At 34.8% G+C, this 15,545-nt stretch overlaps 1 protein-coding gene across 6 annotated transcripts in view; it reads left to right on the top strand.

The window, feature by feature from the left end:
• The window catches only part of LOC114871267 (neuronal acetylcholine receptor subunit alpha-7-like), a 149,203-nt gene that overhangs the window by 116,156 nt on the left and 17,502 nt on the right, over window positions 1-15,545 (top strand). For 2 of the 6 annotated variants that reach the window (XR_006829841.1, XR_006829845.1), the window contains 8 exons: window positions 3,797-3,977; window positions 5,592-5,667; window positions 8,467-8,661; window positions 9,939-10,025; window positions 11,086-11,195; window positions 11,767-11,908; window positions 12,334-12,731; window positions 13,743-14,441. Coding sequence is in view for 1 of the 6 variants with exons in the window: in XM_029176952.2 (XP_029032785.1) it covers window positions 3,797-3,977; window positions 5,592-5,667; window positions 8,467-8,661; window positions 9,939-10,025; window positions 11,086-11,195; window positions 11,767-11,908; window positions 12,334-12,731; window positions 13,743-13,910 (1,357 nt within the window). In the remaining 5 variants the exon portion in view is untranslated. Of the gene's footprint in view, window positions 1-3,796; window positions 3,978-5,591; window positions 5,668-8,466; window positions 8,662-9,938; window positions 10,026-11,085; window positions 11,196-11,766; window positions 11,909-12,333; window positions 12,732-13,742; window positions 14,589-15,545 lie in introns of those variants that run through there. The other 4 variants (XR_006829843.1, XR_006829842.1, XR_006829844.1 and 1 more) reach the window with 4 other exon arrangements.

Raw genomic sequence — 15,545 nt, 5'->3', positions numbered from 1 at the left:
AAATTTTTCAATGGATTTTTTGGAAAAATTATACCAGAAAAATTATTTGATAAATTCGTTAAATTGTTTTTCTGTTAGAAAGGGGATACATTGTAGATTATTTTTAAAAATTGTCGAAGCTCTATGTAAGCGAATATGGTTGATGAATTAATTATGCAATGAAACCCTATAGTGGTCTAATTGGAAAATTGATTGAATTTTAATTTTTGTATGGAAATGAACTTTGAGATTGCAGAATACCAAAGAATCCTTAGATTTCTTTTACCACAGAGAATATACTTTTTATGCTGTCTATTTTCCTTGAGACACTCTGCATGTACAAGGTTAGATAGTTGTCGATCGTTGAAACGACGGCGGTATATTGGCACGAACAGTGTAAAGAAACTTTATTAAATGAATTTTTTCAGAAACGAAAGGCAGCTGCAGTGTATTGAATCGAACTTTATCGGGATGTGATCGTTGGTGCATAAAATCACGCTAGATTGTTAATATACTTTAATGTATGCCAATATCGTTTGCGGCTTTTTATCGGGGATGTTTGATTGAAAATGAATAGGAACACGAAGCTTTTATTGATATAATCAAGTGACCTGGTATTCGAAATGTTAATCGCAAAATTTCATATCTTTTCTCTTATAAATCCTTTTTACTGTTCATTTAAGGTTTATACATTCCACTCATCCATACAATAAAGACAGTTTATTTCAATAATAATACTTATCATTAATTTTTCCATTTAATAATTCGAAAACGTGTCATTGATATTCCTTAAAATTTTCCAATAACAATTTTCATCTTTCCTTTCAATAATTATTAATTTTTGTACTATTTACCAAAGGATGTTTGTCATAGCTACAGATTTACTTTGATCCTTTCTATGGCAAAAGGGTTAAACGCAAATAGATGCTAATTCATACGTCATGTTTTATCATCTCGAGGAAAGTCGATTGGAATTTAATTTTCCTCGTCAAAGGGGTTGGCCCTGTTCGCGCGAATTTCGTATGCGACGGAAAGAAGGAACGTGTGCAAGCAGCACAGGGTGCACTGTGCTGTGAAAGCGAGGACGAGCAACGAAGGGTGGCTGTTGGTCCTGTTGGGTGGGTGTGGCAAGGCAGAAGCAGGGTGAGCACGAGGTGGTACAGAGGGTGGATTCAAAAAGAATGAAATAACGGATTGGGTTGCGGCCAACTGGCCGCTTTCCAACCAATCCTTAGTCGTCTGGATGCGGGAGTGTATTATGTATACCATTCAACCCGCCTTATATTCCTGCCCTCCCTGTCGAATCGTTCCGATGCATCCCATTCAAAATCATATTTCCCTGTGAGCTGTCCTTACGGACAGGGCGAAGGGTGGTACCGGGCCAGAAACGATAATTGAGAATGAACGGTCCGACGATTCTTCGGAGTTTCGTGGACGTTCATTAACGATACTCTAGCGATTCTCTCCGCCTCGTCCTGTCGCACGAATTTTACGCGCGGATTCCTCGCAATTACCAGTATAAATAGAGGCGGAAACGCGGCCACGATGCTCCAACTGGAGGCACCGATGTTGAAGGAATCCAGACGATGAATGGTACACTGAAAGCGTGATTATTAAATGATAGGATTAAGAATGTAAATATAATTTTATTGAAATATTGTAGAGATTCTTGAGGAAGTAATTTGTACATCATGTACATTCACAGAAATGGCAAAATTGACTTGAAATTTATAATTTGATAGTAGTTAAAAGTTAGAAAAGTTAATTTATTTCATTAATTTAGTTCATTATACAGTCTTAACAGGGTGTTTCCTTTGAAAATTTTTTTTTAGAAAAATATTTTCACCAATTTAGAGTTAATTATACACGTGCATGTTTAATAATTTAATAGCAGATATTTTGTATAATTTTTACATTTTAGGTATTTATAATAATTTTGCAGTAAATGTATAACAGAAAGATTGATTCATTTTTTTCTTTTTCTGTTTTTAATCGAATCAAATGAACCGTTGATGCACCTTTAACCTCGTAACTAGAAAGTTACTTTATAAAGAAGCGTTTGAAGGGGAAATACGTAGAGTAGGATGCAGAAAGATGGGGAACGAGCAATCTATCTTTTCTCTGACTTTCCGATAGTTCTCGATTTGCCGCCAGTGTAGTTAAATGAAGCAAGCTGAAAGCGAGAAGCGAATCAAGCCTGCAAGTTAGATGGTTCTCAGTTCAATGCTCACTCACCGTTCTTCCTAATGATTGCTTTGGTTTCAAGCTTTAAATTACTTTCCAACGAAATGGCGAACAGAATTCGCCAATATTCGTTCCATGCGTTTTCGCGACAACCAATCTATTCGGATTATATATTCCTCTAATGAAAAATGTATTTTCAGAGTTGAATTTGAAATCAAACATTAACCCAGATATATCCGAATCATTTTTCTTCTTTTTATATAATGCCGTTCCCTTTTATTTGGAGTGTAAATAGAAGGTGTTAATTCAATTTCTGTACTATCATCCTTATGGATGGGTAATAGGTATATCTGGGTTAAACTAATTCAATTATAAAGAATATTTGTTCAGTTTATTATCTGCAAATAGGTGAGAATTATTGGCACCATTTTGATCGTTTCTGACACTGATGGATTAGTGTTTTATGGAATTTTTTAAAGTACTTTTTTAGAATTGCATTTAGTAGATTACTAACTATTGATTGCTAGAAAATTAGTATTAGAGTTTTACGTGGTACAATTAGATAATTTTAATTACTATTCAAAAATTGAAATATTTATTTTAATAAAAGCGTCCAGTGTATCTGACTCGTTTTATTCTATTTTATTTGCAGTAGTGTCGTAATACAAACTCGAAGTTGAATTGGATGAAAACCTGTCATGTTATCATTTCGTTTCAAATCTTTTAGACTGTTCGATTTTTCCACTGACGTGGAAAATGGGTAGATGGAACTATGATGGAAAGAACGACATTGATCCATCAATAGAGCATACTTTCAAAGCTGTTGCCAAAAACCTGTCTTTATCCTAATCCACAGGTTAACACTCTTTTACTTGTGTTGCACATTCTTAGTATTAGGAAAATTCTCCAAAGGAAATGTGTCATTATTTTGACAATTAAAAGATCCCCTTTCAATATTTAAATAAATTCAAATAAAGGAAATTTTCAATTAAATATTTTAAATTGGTGGTTTTTAGATAACCAGAATTTTATTGTACTTTCTCTAAAACTTCTTAATTTAATTTTAAAGCTTACAAGAAAGTAACATTGAATTTACTGCGTTTTAGTGCACTCTAGGTAGCGATAAATCAATTTCAGGGTGAAACTAAATTCGTAACAAGATGCAGTGGTAATTCAATATTTTAATTTTCGGAAACACCTGCAACCGAGAACAAAGCATCGTTAGAGACAAAAGAGTCAGAATGAAAGAAGTATTTTATCTCAGCCTAGAGATTTTATTTACCCTCTATTCAGCTCGTGTGGAAACTTGATAACGCAATAATATCTATTCAACATTATTATTTATCATTTTCAATAATACGTAAAATTAAGTAAAATTTTCTCATTCGAACATTCTATTCCTTTCAAACATTGTCCATTTATTTTTTATAAACTTGACTTGATTTTATCTACCTACCTTGAATATTCATCGGATATCCTTCAGGTGTCTACGCTTCAGGTGCCGCAGCGTACGTCGGTCTATTTTTAATCTTGATCGAGTGTTAAAGAATACCGAGGATATTGTTTAGAAAAAAGAAAAATGGGGGGAAAATCAATCGAACCCCGTTTAACGTTAACGATTTGTTCGTTACAGCGCCGACGAAGGGTTCGACGGTACTTATCCGACGAACGTCGTCGTCAAGAACAATGGAACTTGCTTGTACGTACCACCAGGTATATTCAAGAGCACTTGCAAGATAGACATTACCTGGTTTCCATTCGACGATCAACGGTGCGAGATGAAATTCGGTTCCTGGACATACGACGGCTTTCAGGTAAGCTACAACGTTGAAAATAAAAAATAAAAGAAAAAGATATTAGTGCAGTCTAAAGAGGATAGTTGGAAGTCTATAAATGACAAAATAAACAAACGTGAATTTTCTTTTATTTATACTGAAAATTTTTTATTTTATCACTTGTGCCATTTATCATTTGAACTTTTCAATTATTCCTTTCATACTTTTATTTAAAATAAAATATTTCTGTTGATCTCATAAGCAAATATAAAATTGTGATTAAAATTATTTCATTTGGAGAATTTCAATTGTAAAAGCAGCGATGATTATCCGAATGGTTAAATCGAGCGTAGTTGAAAGTCCAAGTCAAACGTAATTGAATTAACATTTCTCGGCATTGAAAGAAGCTTTATTAAATTCTACAAACCATTAATTCCGCAAATATGACCGAGCGTGTGGCGGTCCTTTTAACGCAGCCAGATGTAAATGCCGTAACGCTTCCGGGAGACATTATTTTGAAAGGATTCCTGAAAATTCCTGAATTATGGAACGAGCATTTCGTGTAACAATAAACGAAACAGAACGGGGTGCAGGGAATTCACAGTAATTCAGTTTCTCGCTAGTCGTTTTACTTGGTTAATACAATGACCCGCCAGAGCGTACGAAAATTCTTCAGGGAACATCTTTTGTGACCATTTTCGTAATAATAAAAAAAAAGAACCACGCAAAATTGTGTAATTTCTGCAAAATGGAGGCTTTGCATACTTTCTGAAGTATGTTAACAAACTTCCATTTAACCAGTGTATTAAACTATGAAAAATATTTTATTCGCTTCAGAAATATTAAAAATATTATTAAATTCTTTTATTGATGAAAGTTAGAATATGAAAGGGTTAAGATATTAGTACTGATGCAAGATGCCGAAAATGTAGAAGTCATCTTCATTTGTCGTTGGTGATCGTTCTGAATAATTAAAATTGAGGATGCGAATTACGAATGCGATGCGACGGAATTCGAGAATGCTTGAAGGTTCATTAAGGAGGACAATAAGCAGGACGAAGTAGCGAGGAGTTGGGGAGGAAGAGAAGGAAAGGGTGAAACAGGGAAAGCTTAATATACGACGCTCTTCAATGTTGCATTTGATTTAATACACGAATATTAGCTAGATCTTGGATGTTATAGATTTCTTCTCGATCATTTTATTTATTTTATTAAAAAATTTCATGTTCCTAATTAATCTTTTACTGATCGAATAATTGAGGGAGTAAGCGACGAGGAAGTAGTATGAATCCATATTTGGCCAGACAGAAGATTTATCTAAGATTATTTATTTCATTTATCAGGAGTTTATATCAAAATTTTATATTGGTTCCTTTATTATAATAAAAGAAAGGAGTTCTTGAAATTCATTTTATGTGAAAAATGGTTCCAAGATGGTTTTATAAATAAATAATGTAGACTATTGCTTAATAAAATATCCTTAGAATTTTAATTTTAATTTCTGGCTAATTGAATTGAATCAAATAATTAGAAAGTAGAAGAAAATAAACTCTGGATACTTATAAGATAAAAAAGTGATTTAAATGAATAAAATTGTTGCGCAGTGCGGTGATAATAACTTTCCACTAATCGATGGCTATAAATTTTCAACAGTTGGACCTGCAACTGCAAGACGAGTCCGGAGGTGACATTAGCAGTTTCATCACTAACGGCGAGTGGGATCTGTTAGGTGAGTTTTTACAAGCCTTATCAAGGATCGTTTTCATCGTGCGAATGGTTTATACGGCGTGAAAGCAATTGCTGGACGATTAGCAATTCTAAAATCCGTCGCAACTTCTGGGACACAAAGGATACCGGGATTAATCGTTTCACCGGGTCGACAGAGGTTGCATCTTACTACCGGTGGACTTTATCTAATCTAGATTTTCATCAGAGGGTTACACGTGGTCGAAACGTTTTCGAGGCTTGAGAGTGAAAACTAATTAGAAACTCGTGTTCTCCTTCCAAATTCCTTTCATTATTTCGCTCCTCGCAAATTTGCTTTATCGTACGTGATTTTTTGGATGCAAAGTTTGTCAAACTAATTAACTCAAATTCGTGGTAAATTCTTGGCGGAGAAATTTATTCCAAAATTTCTATTGATCTTTGGTTATTTGTTGATTAATATTGTTTTTCGTAAATATTTTAATTTTACACGTAGAAAATTTCTATACTGTCAATTCTCTGATATTTATTGACTTTCATAATTAGGAATAATAAAGATTAGGTGTCTCTTAATTAAGGGAAGATTAAAAGTTACAGTTAAGGAGGTAAAAATACTCGTGTAATTCGTTTTATATACTGATAGAGAAAAAAAAAATTAGTTCCCTGGAGTTGGAACACTTAAACGATGAATAGCAGTTGTTTAATAATGCATCATTAACGCAGTTGGAAGCTGAATTATTTGCTTTCATACTGCGGGATATCGTGGAATATTTACCCTGAATGGAGGGTTCCTTCAATGCAAGCGAATTTACATGGTTACTTTTGTGTAAACAGCATACACACACGCCCTGTTCACTAATTCTCCGAAACAGTCAATAGCCTAACAGAACCATTGAACTGGTTTTCTTTTAAATGAAAAATAAATTCAATCAAAAGTAGACGGATAATTATCTTACTGTTCGTATGATATAATTATTATTTTCAACATTTCTTTGCATACCTTTACGTCGTTGAATAAATTCAATTTAATCTTTGGTTGTCATCTCTTCAACATTCATTATGAATATATTTGAAGCATAAAAGGATCGTGGTTTAGAGTGAATTATTCTGTTTAACGTTGCTCATAGATGGTTAGGATTCAATTAAATTATACAATTTTGGTCTATGGAGTTTCTAAAGAGGTTGCATTTGAGTAGAAAAATAAATATGGTGTTAACATTTGGTTTTAGATTTTTTATTTTCGATTATAGAAATTTTTAGAGTACTTAAAATTTGCACAAAAAATTAGATTTTTCTTTTAAGATGTTAATTTATCTTCTGTTTATCAGTTGTGTTTTTTTTTTAATTTAAAATTTGGTACACTTCAGTATTTCTAATAAATTTTGTAATCCTCAAAATAGAAATGTTTCGTTTTCGAATTAATTTGCACATTTTTACTTACTTAAATAAATAAATATAAGACATATACAATAATGAAAATTAGCAGAATAACTTACTGTAATATTCCTTTGTCATATGACTTTCTCAGCCAATTATGTTTGTTATAATTAATGAAAACTGTAATATTCAGCATACTTTGCCCTGAACAATCCTACAGTCTGCAAATGGTAACTTTAATTAAAGTTATAATTCAATTTGACTAGAAATTCAATCTAAAGTCAATTAAATTATAAATTCTAGTGTCACGAGCATAACTAACAAATTTTGAATAGAATTATACATAGAGAAATTGATACGATTATTAAATAAGTAATGAAAATTATTAAAGTATAAGTTGATAAAAGTTTTTACGATACTGTTTTTGATAATATCAATTTACTAAACGTGTGAAAGTACTTTCGTTTTTACGAGAATTGTAAAAACGAGAAGCGTTTTGTTTATGGACGAGTATATTTTTATTATTTTCGTATATAACGTGGAAGTTTGAGAGCTCACGAAGACCGAGGGCAAAAATGTATCTTAAGTGACTTGAGCCGCAGAAAAATGTGGCTGTACACTTGAAAATAAAGTCGCCGCCGACTCTCTTACGGTATGTTGCTCGAGATAATTCAAGTGCATAGTACTCTTCATATAAAATAGTCGAGTCATCGTTGTCGGAGGCTAGCCTTTTATTTCCCTCAGCTTTTTTCCCTTGCGAGCGAAACCATCAGCTCTGAACGCTTCGTACTTTTGTGTTTGTTGCACTCTTCATTATTACAGGGGCCCCTTTCGTTGACCTCGTTGTTAAATATTTCAAGATAAACCTACTCGCCGGAATAATAATTGTGCATATCATTCCACTGAATTTCAAAATTTTTATTTATTGTGTCACGTTGAGGGTTGTAGCTAAATGAAAAATCTGTGTCACAGCTTATAATGAGTTTCTTTTTGCTGGGAAAAATTCTGAAAATTTTCGTTTCACCATTTTAATAGACTGAAACTCATCTTTTTTACTTGTTTATCTCGTATATTAGGTGTACAAATTAATTCTGTGCCTTTTCTTTTTTTAACTTGAAAATTTATTTTTAGAAGGTCATGGTAACTCCAATTATGTGGCAAAATATTCAAATTTAAAATTGTAATTAAAAAAGCGTAATATTAAGAGCATCGAATTAATTTGTACATTTAATAAAAATGGTTTGAAATATAAGCAGATTCAGCACATTTTCTCTTTTTCGAGTACCTCTGGTATTTAATTATTATTATAAAAGGGAATAATATTTTACTTGCCTTTGATAAAATGAAGTATTTTTAATATTTCATTATTATACCTATATCACATAACAAGTGATCCTTGGTTCGTTCAACTTGTTAATTAATTTTGTGCAATTTTCTTTCGTCTCAGGGGTACCTGGTAAACGAAACGAAATTTATTATAATTGCTGCCCGGAACCGTACATAGATATCACGTTCGTGGTAATCATAAGAAGGCGGACTCTTTACTATTTCTTCAACCTGATCGTGCCATGCGTACTGATTGCCAGCATGGCCGTTTTGGGATTCACCTTGCCACCTGATTCTGGCGAGAAGCTCTCTCTAGGTAAGTTAGATAACTATTCTGTTGAAAGATTAAACGTAGCTTTGCTATCGTTGAAATTACGCTTCAACGCTGAAGCTCTGCGAAGATACGGTCTCCAAAAGTTTCTTGTGTACCTGGAAACAAATGGTCGACGTGTCTTTGCGTTACGTTAAGAAGATAAGCCGTTGAGATGCAACGAGATTTAACATTCTTCTTATCTACTCCCGGATTAATATATTTAAAAATGGTATAAATTCAATTTTTTAAAAAGAAATAGATAAGAATCTTTATTTAAAAAATGGCCATATAACAAAGTAAGAATTGTTCCAAAATAAAGAAATTTTCAAAAATCCAACATCAAGTCAGAAACACTGAAATCTTCTTACACAGCTTCGAAAGTTTTCACAGTGGCTGCCAGTTAAGGAAACTGAGATCCAATTTTATCCAGCAATTTAACAGAAACAACATCGAAGGTTGTTTCATCAGCAGTTTAAGTGATTGTTGAGTTACCAAGCGATTTCGTACACATAGTCATCGCGTTATTTCGTTACAATCTCACCCCACCTACCCCTTCGGATTACTCTCACCCCCTGTTGGCAAGTTGAAATCGCTTAGTTGCATAATTCCAATTCCTTGCAGGCTTCGAGGCACGCTATAACGGCTCGCGTGATTACATTCAATCGGGTTCTCGTAACGTATCGAATGCACCAGAGATTACAGTCGTGTCGATCTCGATCACCGACATTCGTGTATCAACGAGACGTTGGAATTTATTGATCAACCTGGCCCATTGTAGTTTCACATTTCGAGAAGCTGACGAGCCAGAGACTCGAAGAACAAAGCTGATGTCATTTCCATTCCTTTGAAAACGATTAATCGTTTCACGTTGAGCGATCGGTAATTCCCTGCATTTAAGACTCTGAAGGCGAGCATTTCAGAGAAACAGGAAATTATCGAGTGCGTCCTTTCTTCGCAGTTCATTTGTGTATGCGATACAGAGGATTATATAACAGGGAAATAGCGAGTTTCTACTGTGTGACGATTTGCAGAGACGTTTCAAAAATGTTGAAAATGAATTACAAATCGGTTAGATAATCTTTCGGAGCTGTCCAATCAGATTCGAAAGCTATTTGCAATATATTAGATGGCATCTGTAGCCGTTTGAAGTAGGAAGGTCAGAGACACCTGCTGGGTATCCGAGACCCAGCTGCGAGCACTTGAACCGTTCTCGATTAATCTCATCTGATTAGTAGGATGGTTACGCGATAACTGATTGGACCAACGAACCTCTTTTGCAGGGGTAACCATTCTCTTGTCCCTCACTGTGTTCCTGAATATGGTGGCCGAGACAATGCCAGCTACGTCGGACGCCGTGCCTTTGTTGGGTAAGTCCGTTGAATCTTTACACCTTTTCACCCTTTTTTTGCTGCTACGTTTTATCGGCCACCGTGTCGTCAGAGTCACCCTCCGCTCGAAATAAAGTTGAATTTTCTTTTTTCGCGGGGTTAGCCGGGCGAGTGAAGAACCAGAGATAAAAAGATACATCCTGATCTCTCCCTTCATTCATAATTCACAGGAGACAGGTTAAACACGTTGGATCGTATTTTAAAAAGATGATAACGTGTTAGAATTCTTTTTTTTTTTTAAGGATTCCGGAGTTTCTTATTCTGTTGAGAAATTAATGCAGACCTTTCGTTTATGGATGTAATTATAAGATAATTGATATATAATTTAGGTTCTTGATTAGCTTTCTGTAGTATATCATGATTTCTTATTTTTTACAATTTAAAAAAGTAAATATTAATAGTTGTAATAGGAGTCTAGCTAATTATAATCATCGTAAGATAATTAGTACTAATTTAGGATCTTGATTAGATTTGTTCGGTTCGACATTAAAATTTCTGATTTTTCAAAGTTAAATATTTTAAAAATAAAAAATTTACTATAGGTGTCTAGCTAATTATGAATCATAAACTTCTCTAAATTTCTTATTTACAACTCGATACATTTTTCCATTCAAAATAAATTTGATCTGGATGTACTAAATTCCCCGGTACACTTATGCATAATTGAAATCTTCGTACGCTGGATCCACTTGATCTTGGATCAGGATACCCTGATCACCGCAATGTAACTCTACTGTCGCATATTGTACACATCCTTTGTCCTTCCCTGGCGATCCCCTATTCCAGTCAGAACTATTCTACTCACTGTAACAGCAGCTTGACAGTAGTGACGAATCGTACGGGTCAGACGTGGAGTTCGGGAACAAACATTCATTGACGTCTTGAATAGGAATGGCTGAAGCAGACGTTTCGAAATCGTACAGCTGATGCCTGAATTGGACATAACGAAAACGTGATCGATGACTTGAAACACGAACCGAAACGTCCGTTTGTCGTGACAAATTTTTCATGATGAAAAATGATCTTTCAATTTCAACAGGTACATACTTCAACTGTATTATGTTCATGGTGGCCAGCAGTGTTGTCAGCACCATCCTCATTTTGAATTATCATCATCGGAATTCTGACACTCATGAAATGTCCGAATGGGTAAGTATATTTTTCAAAAAATACTTGGATAGTTTACGTCAACACTAGAACAACCAAATCACTCAAAATGATTGATTTCAAGTTCCTTATTTTCAATTACAAGTTTTATCGAGGTATTTTTATTAAAATTTATGTTGACTATTGTCGAGATAAAAAATGGATATATATATATTAAATTACCTTTCATCCTTTATTTATTCAATTTTCTATATTATTTTTAATTTAAAAATGTGTGCATCAAATGTCGGTAGTTCTAGTTAATATAAATATCTTGTTCTGTTATTTTGATGAGAATTAGTACGTTTACCTTGTTTCCTTGACATTGAAATCTTTGTAGTTGTTTCGCGAATGATCGTATATGTGACTTCAATTAGCTTGAGACCATGTGCTTAGAAGTACACTTCAAGTTTACCTTGGTCGTTAACTCGATTCATCCTTTCGAGTGATACTAGGCTACCTCCTTACACGGATTTTACTATCCTCTATATTCTGCAACATTATATTCTTAGTCTTTTGATGGCGTAAATGATATCCTACATATCATACTAACATTTCGAAATTTGATTTTCAGGTGAAAGTGGTATTCCTTTATTGGCTGCCTTGTATACTACGTATGTCACGACCGACTGATAAAGAAGAGAAAGAGGCTCAGAAGTCTCAGAAACCGTCTCCAGTCACCGGTAATTTAGTGACACGAAAAAGCATCGACACAAGTACTGACAACATTTAATACTATCTATATCGGTGTCTAACTGTTTCACACAAACACCACTTTCGGTCTCACACCAGTAAAACATGCACAAACAAATATTACAGCACTTGTGTGTCTGACTTATTTCGAGTCTTACAATCAACAATACTATTTTTGTTATTTAATATACCAGCCTTGTATCCATACCTCTCTACCTTTTTTTATTTTTTTATTAATCAATGGAGCCAATAGAAATTGTTGTACCTTCCTTATACCTTGCTTACGTTCTTAAAGTACTCCTAAGCCTCCCTGAAGTATCTGTAGGAACCTCAATTTTAAAATAAAAATAATTACCAATCAATCCTACCATTCCCTTCGATGTTATCGAACAACATAATGAAAGCTGAATTTTTCATTGATTTCCATATATGGGTATTATTGGAACAGGTACTAGCAAGACATATGGTGATCTGGAGCTTCATCAAAGGAGCAGCAAATCCCTCCTAGCAAATGTCCTGGACCTCGAGGACAATGCATTGGCATCCCACAACAACCTTCTGAATAATGTGTACAGTACTCCTGGTCCACATCATCATACGATGGGCCACGGGCATAGTCACATACACACGACACCCCATCACCATCATAGCCATGCTACGACGCCGCATCATCAACATTCAACGCCATTGGCACACTCCTCTTACCCGGGGTCACATCAGATCGGTCACACGCCGCATCATCATCAACATCCACCTGAGGCGCCTGGTCCCCAGGTTGAAACGATACTTCAAAACGCGTGTTTCTGTGCCCGATACGAGCTCATCCTGATCCTCAAAGAGATTAAGGTATGTTTCTAATATATCTTCGTTTTATAGAAGACTCTTGGATCAATATGACGAGATAAGAACATTTAGACCATAAGCTTCCTCTTGTATCCGATTCGTTTGTTGGATAGGTGCTTTTATTGAATTTCTGTCTTGTCTTTGTTACTTTATTTTTATTTTATTATAGTGAAACTATTGAAGAATGGAAATAATTTTATAAATGTCTTATGAATGGGAATGAATTTTTTTCAGATATTTTGATTATTGAACATCATTTCTCTTATAAACTAATTATTTGTTACAAAATTTATTAATTGCATCCTTGAAATGTAATTAATAGAAATACCAGTAACGGGGTAATTATGACAATTAACGTTGATATCTTTCACATAAATGCCAGAATAATTCAATTTCGATAATGCAAATAGAGAAATTCTCTGGTCTAGTATTAACAAACATATGTTCATTTTAACATTCCCATAGAGGGTGAAACTTTCGTACAAATCACCGTAGGTAGTGGAACGCGTACGGGCGAAGTCTGCTGACGAACATGAAACTATTCATTGCTGTACGACTGTTTGTGCAGGATTATTAAACCCCATCTATTTCTCGAGTCAGAACTGATATGACGAAGTCAAACACTGGAAACCTTTCAGTGTTCATAATTATGAACCGAATATTGAACGGAAACTTCATGTTCGGCTGCAGGCTTTCGACTAGCTACAATTGCAAACAGTTTGAAAGTTGTTACCCATTCTAAGATTTCTAGCTAATTTGGCTTGTAGAAATTGGAAAAATATACAAGGTATGGTAAGCTTTCAAAATTTTGGAGTACCAGTTACTAAGTTTTGGAAATCGTCAAATTTTCGGTTCGAAAAATTGAAAAATTTCAAGCTTGGAAAATTCTCAAGTTCCATGCTTTGGAAAATTCCAAGTTCCAAGTCTCAAGTGCTAAGTCTTGAAAATTCCCAAATTCCAAATCTTTAAAAAAAATATAGAACACCACCCATCATAACCACCTACATTTTTCAGATAATCACGGATCAGCTGAAATCGGAGGAGCTGAACTCGAAGGTGACGAACGACTGGAAGTTCGCGGCGATGGTGATCGACAGAATGTGCCTAATCATTTTTACTCTGTTCACCATCATCGCTACCATCACCGTCCTAATGTCGGCGCCGCACATCATCGTTACGTGATTCAGAAAAGCTCAGCCTGCCGGCGGTAGGTCGGAGGTAGACGAGGATGATCGTGCAGTGGCAAGGCATTTCGGTGCTGACGACGACGAACCTGAAGACTCCAACCTCGTGCGCATCGAACGATACGGATGCGATACGATTCACCTAACGATGACGTTAACACGTACGAACGTCCAGCTAGAGGTTGCGCTTCAAAGTCATTTAGTCGCCTGTTATCAGGTGATCTGCACCGCGATAGGAAGCAAACTATACGAGGATTATGCTCTTCGTATTCTTTACGATATATAAGATATATCTCATCATGTAGGTCATTCGAAGAGGACGCCTTAGCGAGACACGTTGAAAACGCGCCTGCACCACGGCGCCAACGGACACACACACGCACATCTACCAACACGTACATACACGCATACACGTATGTGCAACTATGGCAGTTGACCTGATCGCTCTGGAACGCGCAGGATTGCCTGGAATTATCTTTCCTTTTTCTTCTTCGCAATTTGGACGATCTTTCTGGACGGTGAATAGAAGGTAGAGTGAATTTTAAGTTTTTTTTTTTTTTTATGGTGGAGGTTTTTGAGGATTTTGATACTGTGATTACCGTCAGGTAGATATTTTTAATCATTTTCATTTAGAAATTATAAGATTGTTAATGATGGTAATTATGGTATTGAAATTGTATTTTTATTTTTAACATTGATTTCCTTTTTCTATTTATGGTGATGATTTTTTTAAATTTTGGTATTGTGATTATCTTAAATTTTCATTTGGAAATTGTGTAATTATTAATGATGGACATCATGGTACTAAAATTATTATTTTATGTTTGAAATTATCGATTTAATTTATTTACTCCCAATGAAATGGGATAAAATCAATTTTGTATCCTATTACAATCATTTCTTCTCTTACGTTTGATTCTCAAAGAAACCGCTTTGTTCTTTGAAAAATTTTCGGGAATTGAACTCCGTTAAAGCGTGAAAAACGTTCGTCTTTCAACCTGGCTTCGTCGAAATTAAATCTGCGTGCATGCGTGTAAATCACTGAAACACACACACGTACACATTCGCAAGATACAAAACATAAAAAATACAGAGCATCGAGGACCGTCGAAGCGTTTGAGTTTGTTAAAGAATAAATCGAGTTCCTGGTACAAGTTCCATGGCCGCCAAACGATTTCTCGTTCGGTCATGGTTCCACTAACAGGCAACTCCGATGGAAAACCAAGAGAGAGAGAAAGAAAGAGAGAGAGAGAGAGAGAGAGAGGGAGGGAAAGATACAAACAAAAGAGAGAGAAGCTGAAGAAGGGTACACTGCTCCTTTTATTGTGCTTAAAGAATAATAAAAAAAAAAATAAAAACAAAGCAGACAAAAGAGAACACGATTAAGAGCAAAGCGCACACATAAATATTCCGTAAAAACTGAAGAAAAAAAAAAGAGAGGAAAGAGAGAAACTAAGTAAAATAATACCTACACACAAATGAACTGCCAAGACGATTCAAAACAATGCCAGTGAATTTTCTTATCCGTATCACTTAGTAAGTAAAAATCGACGACAACTTAAATAAAAAATTTAAAAAAATAAATAAATAAAGGGGGATTTATACTACGATTTAAGACGGCGTGCGACACGGC

This window comes from Osmia bicornis, chromosome 10 (assembly GCF_907164935.1).
Source record: "Osmia bicornis bicornis chromosome 10, iOsmBic2.1, whole genome shotgun sequence".
Lineage (NCBI taxonomy): Eukaryota > Metazoa > Arthropoda > Insecta > Hymenoptera > Megachilidae > Osmia > Osmia bicornis.
The sequence above is the reverse complement of the archived record's forward strand: the minus strand, read 5'-3'. Positions and strand labels throughout refer to the sequence as shown.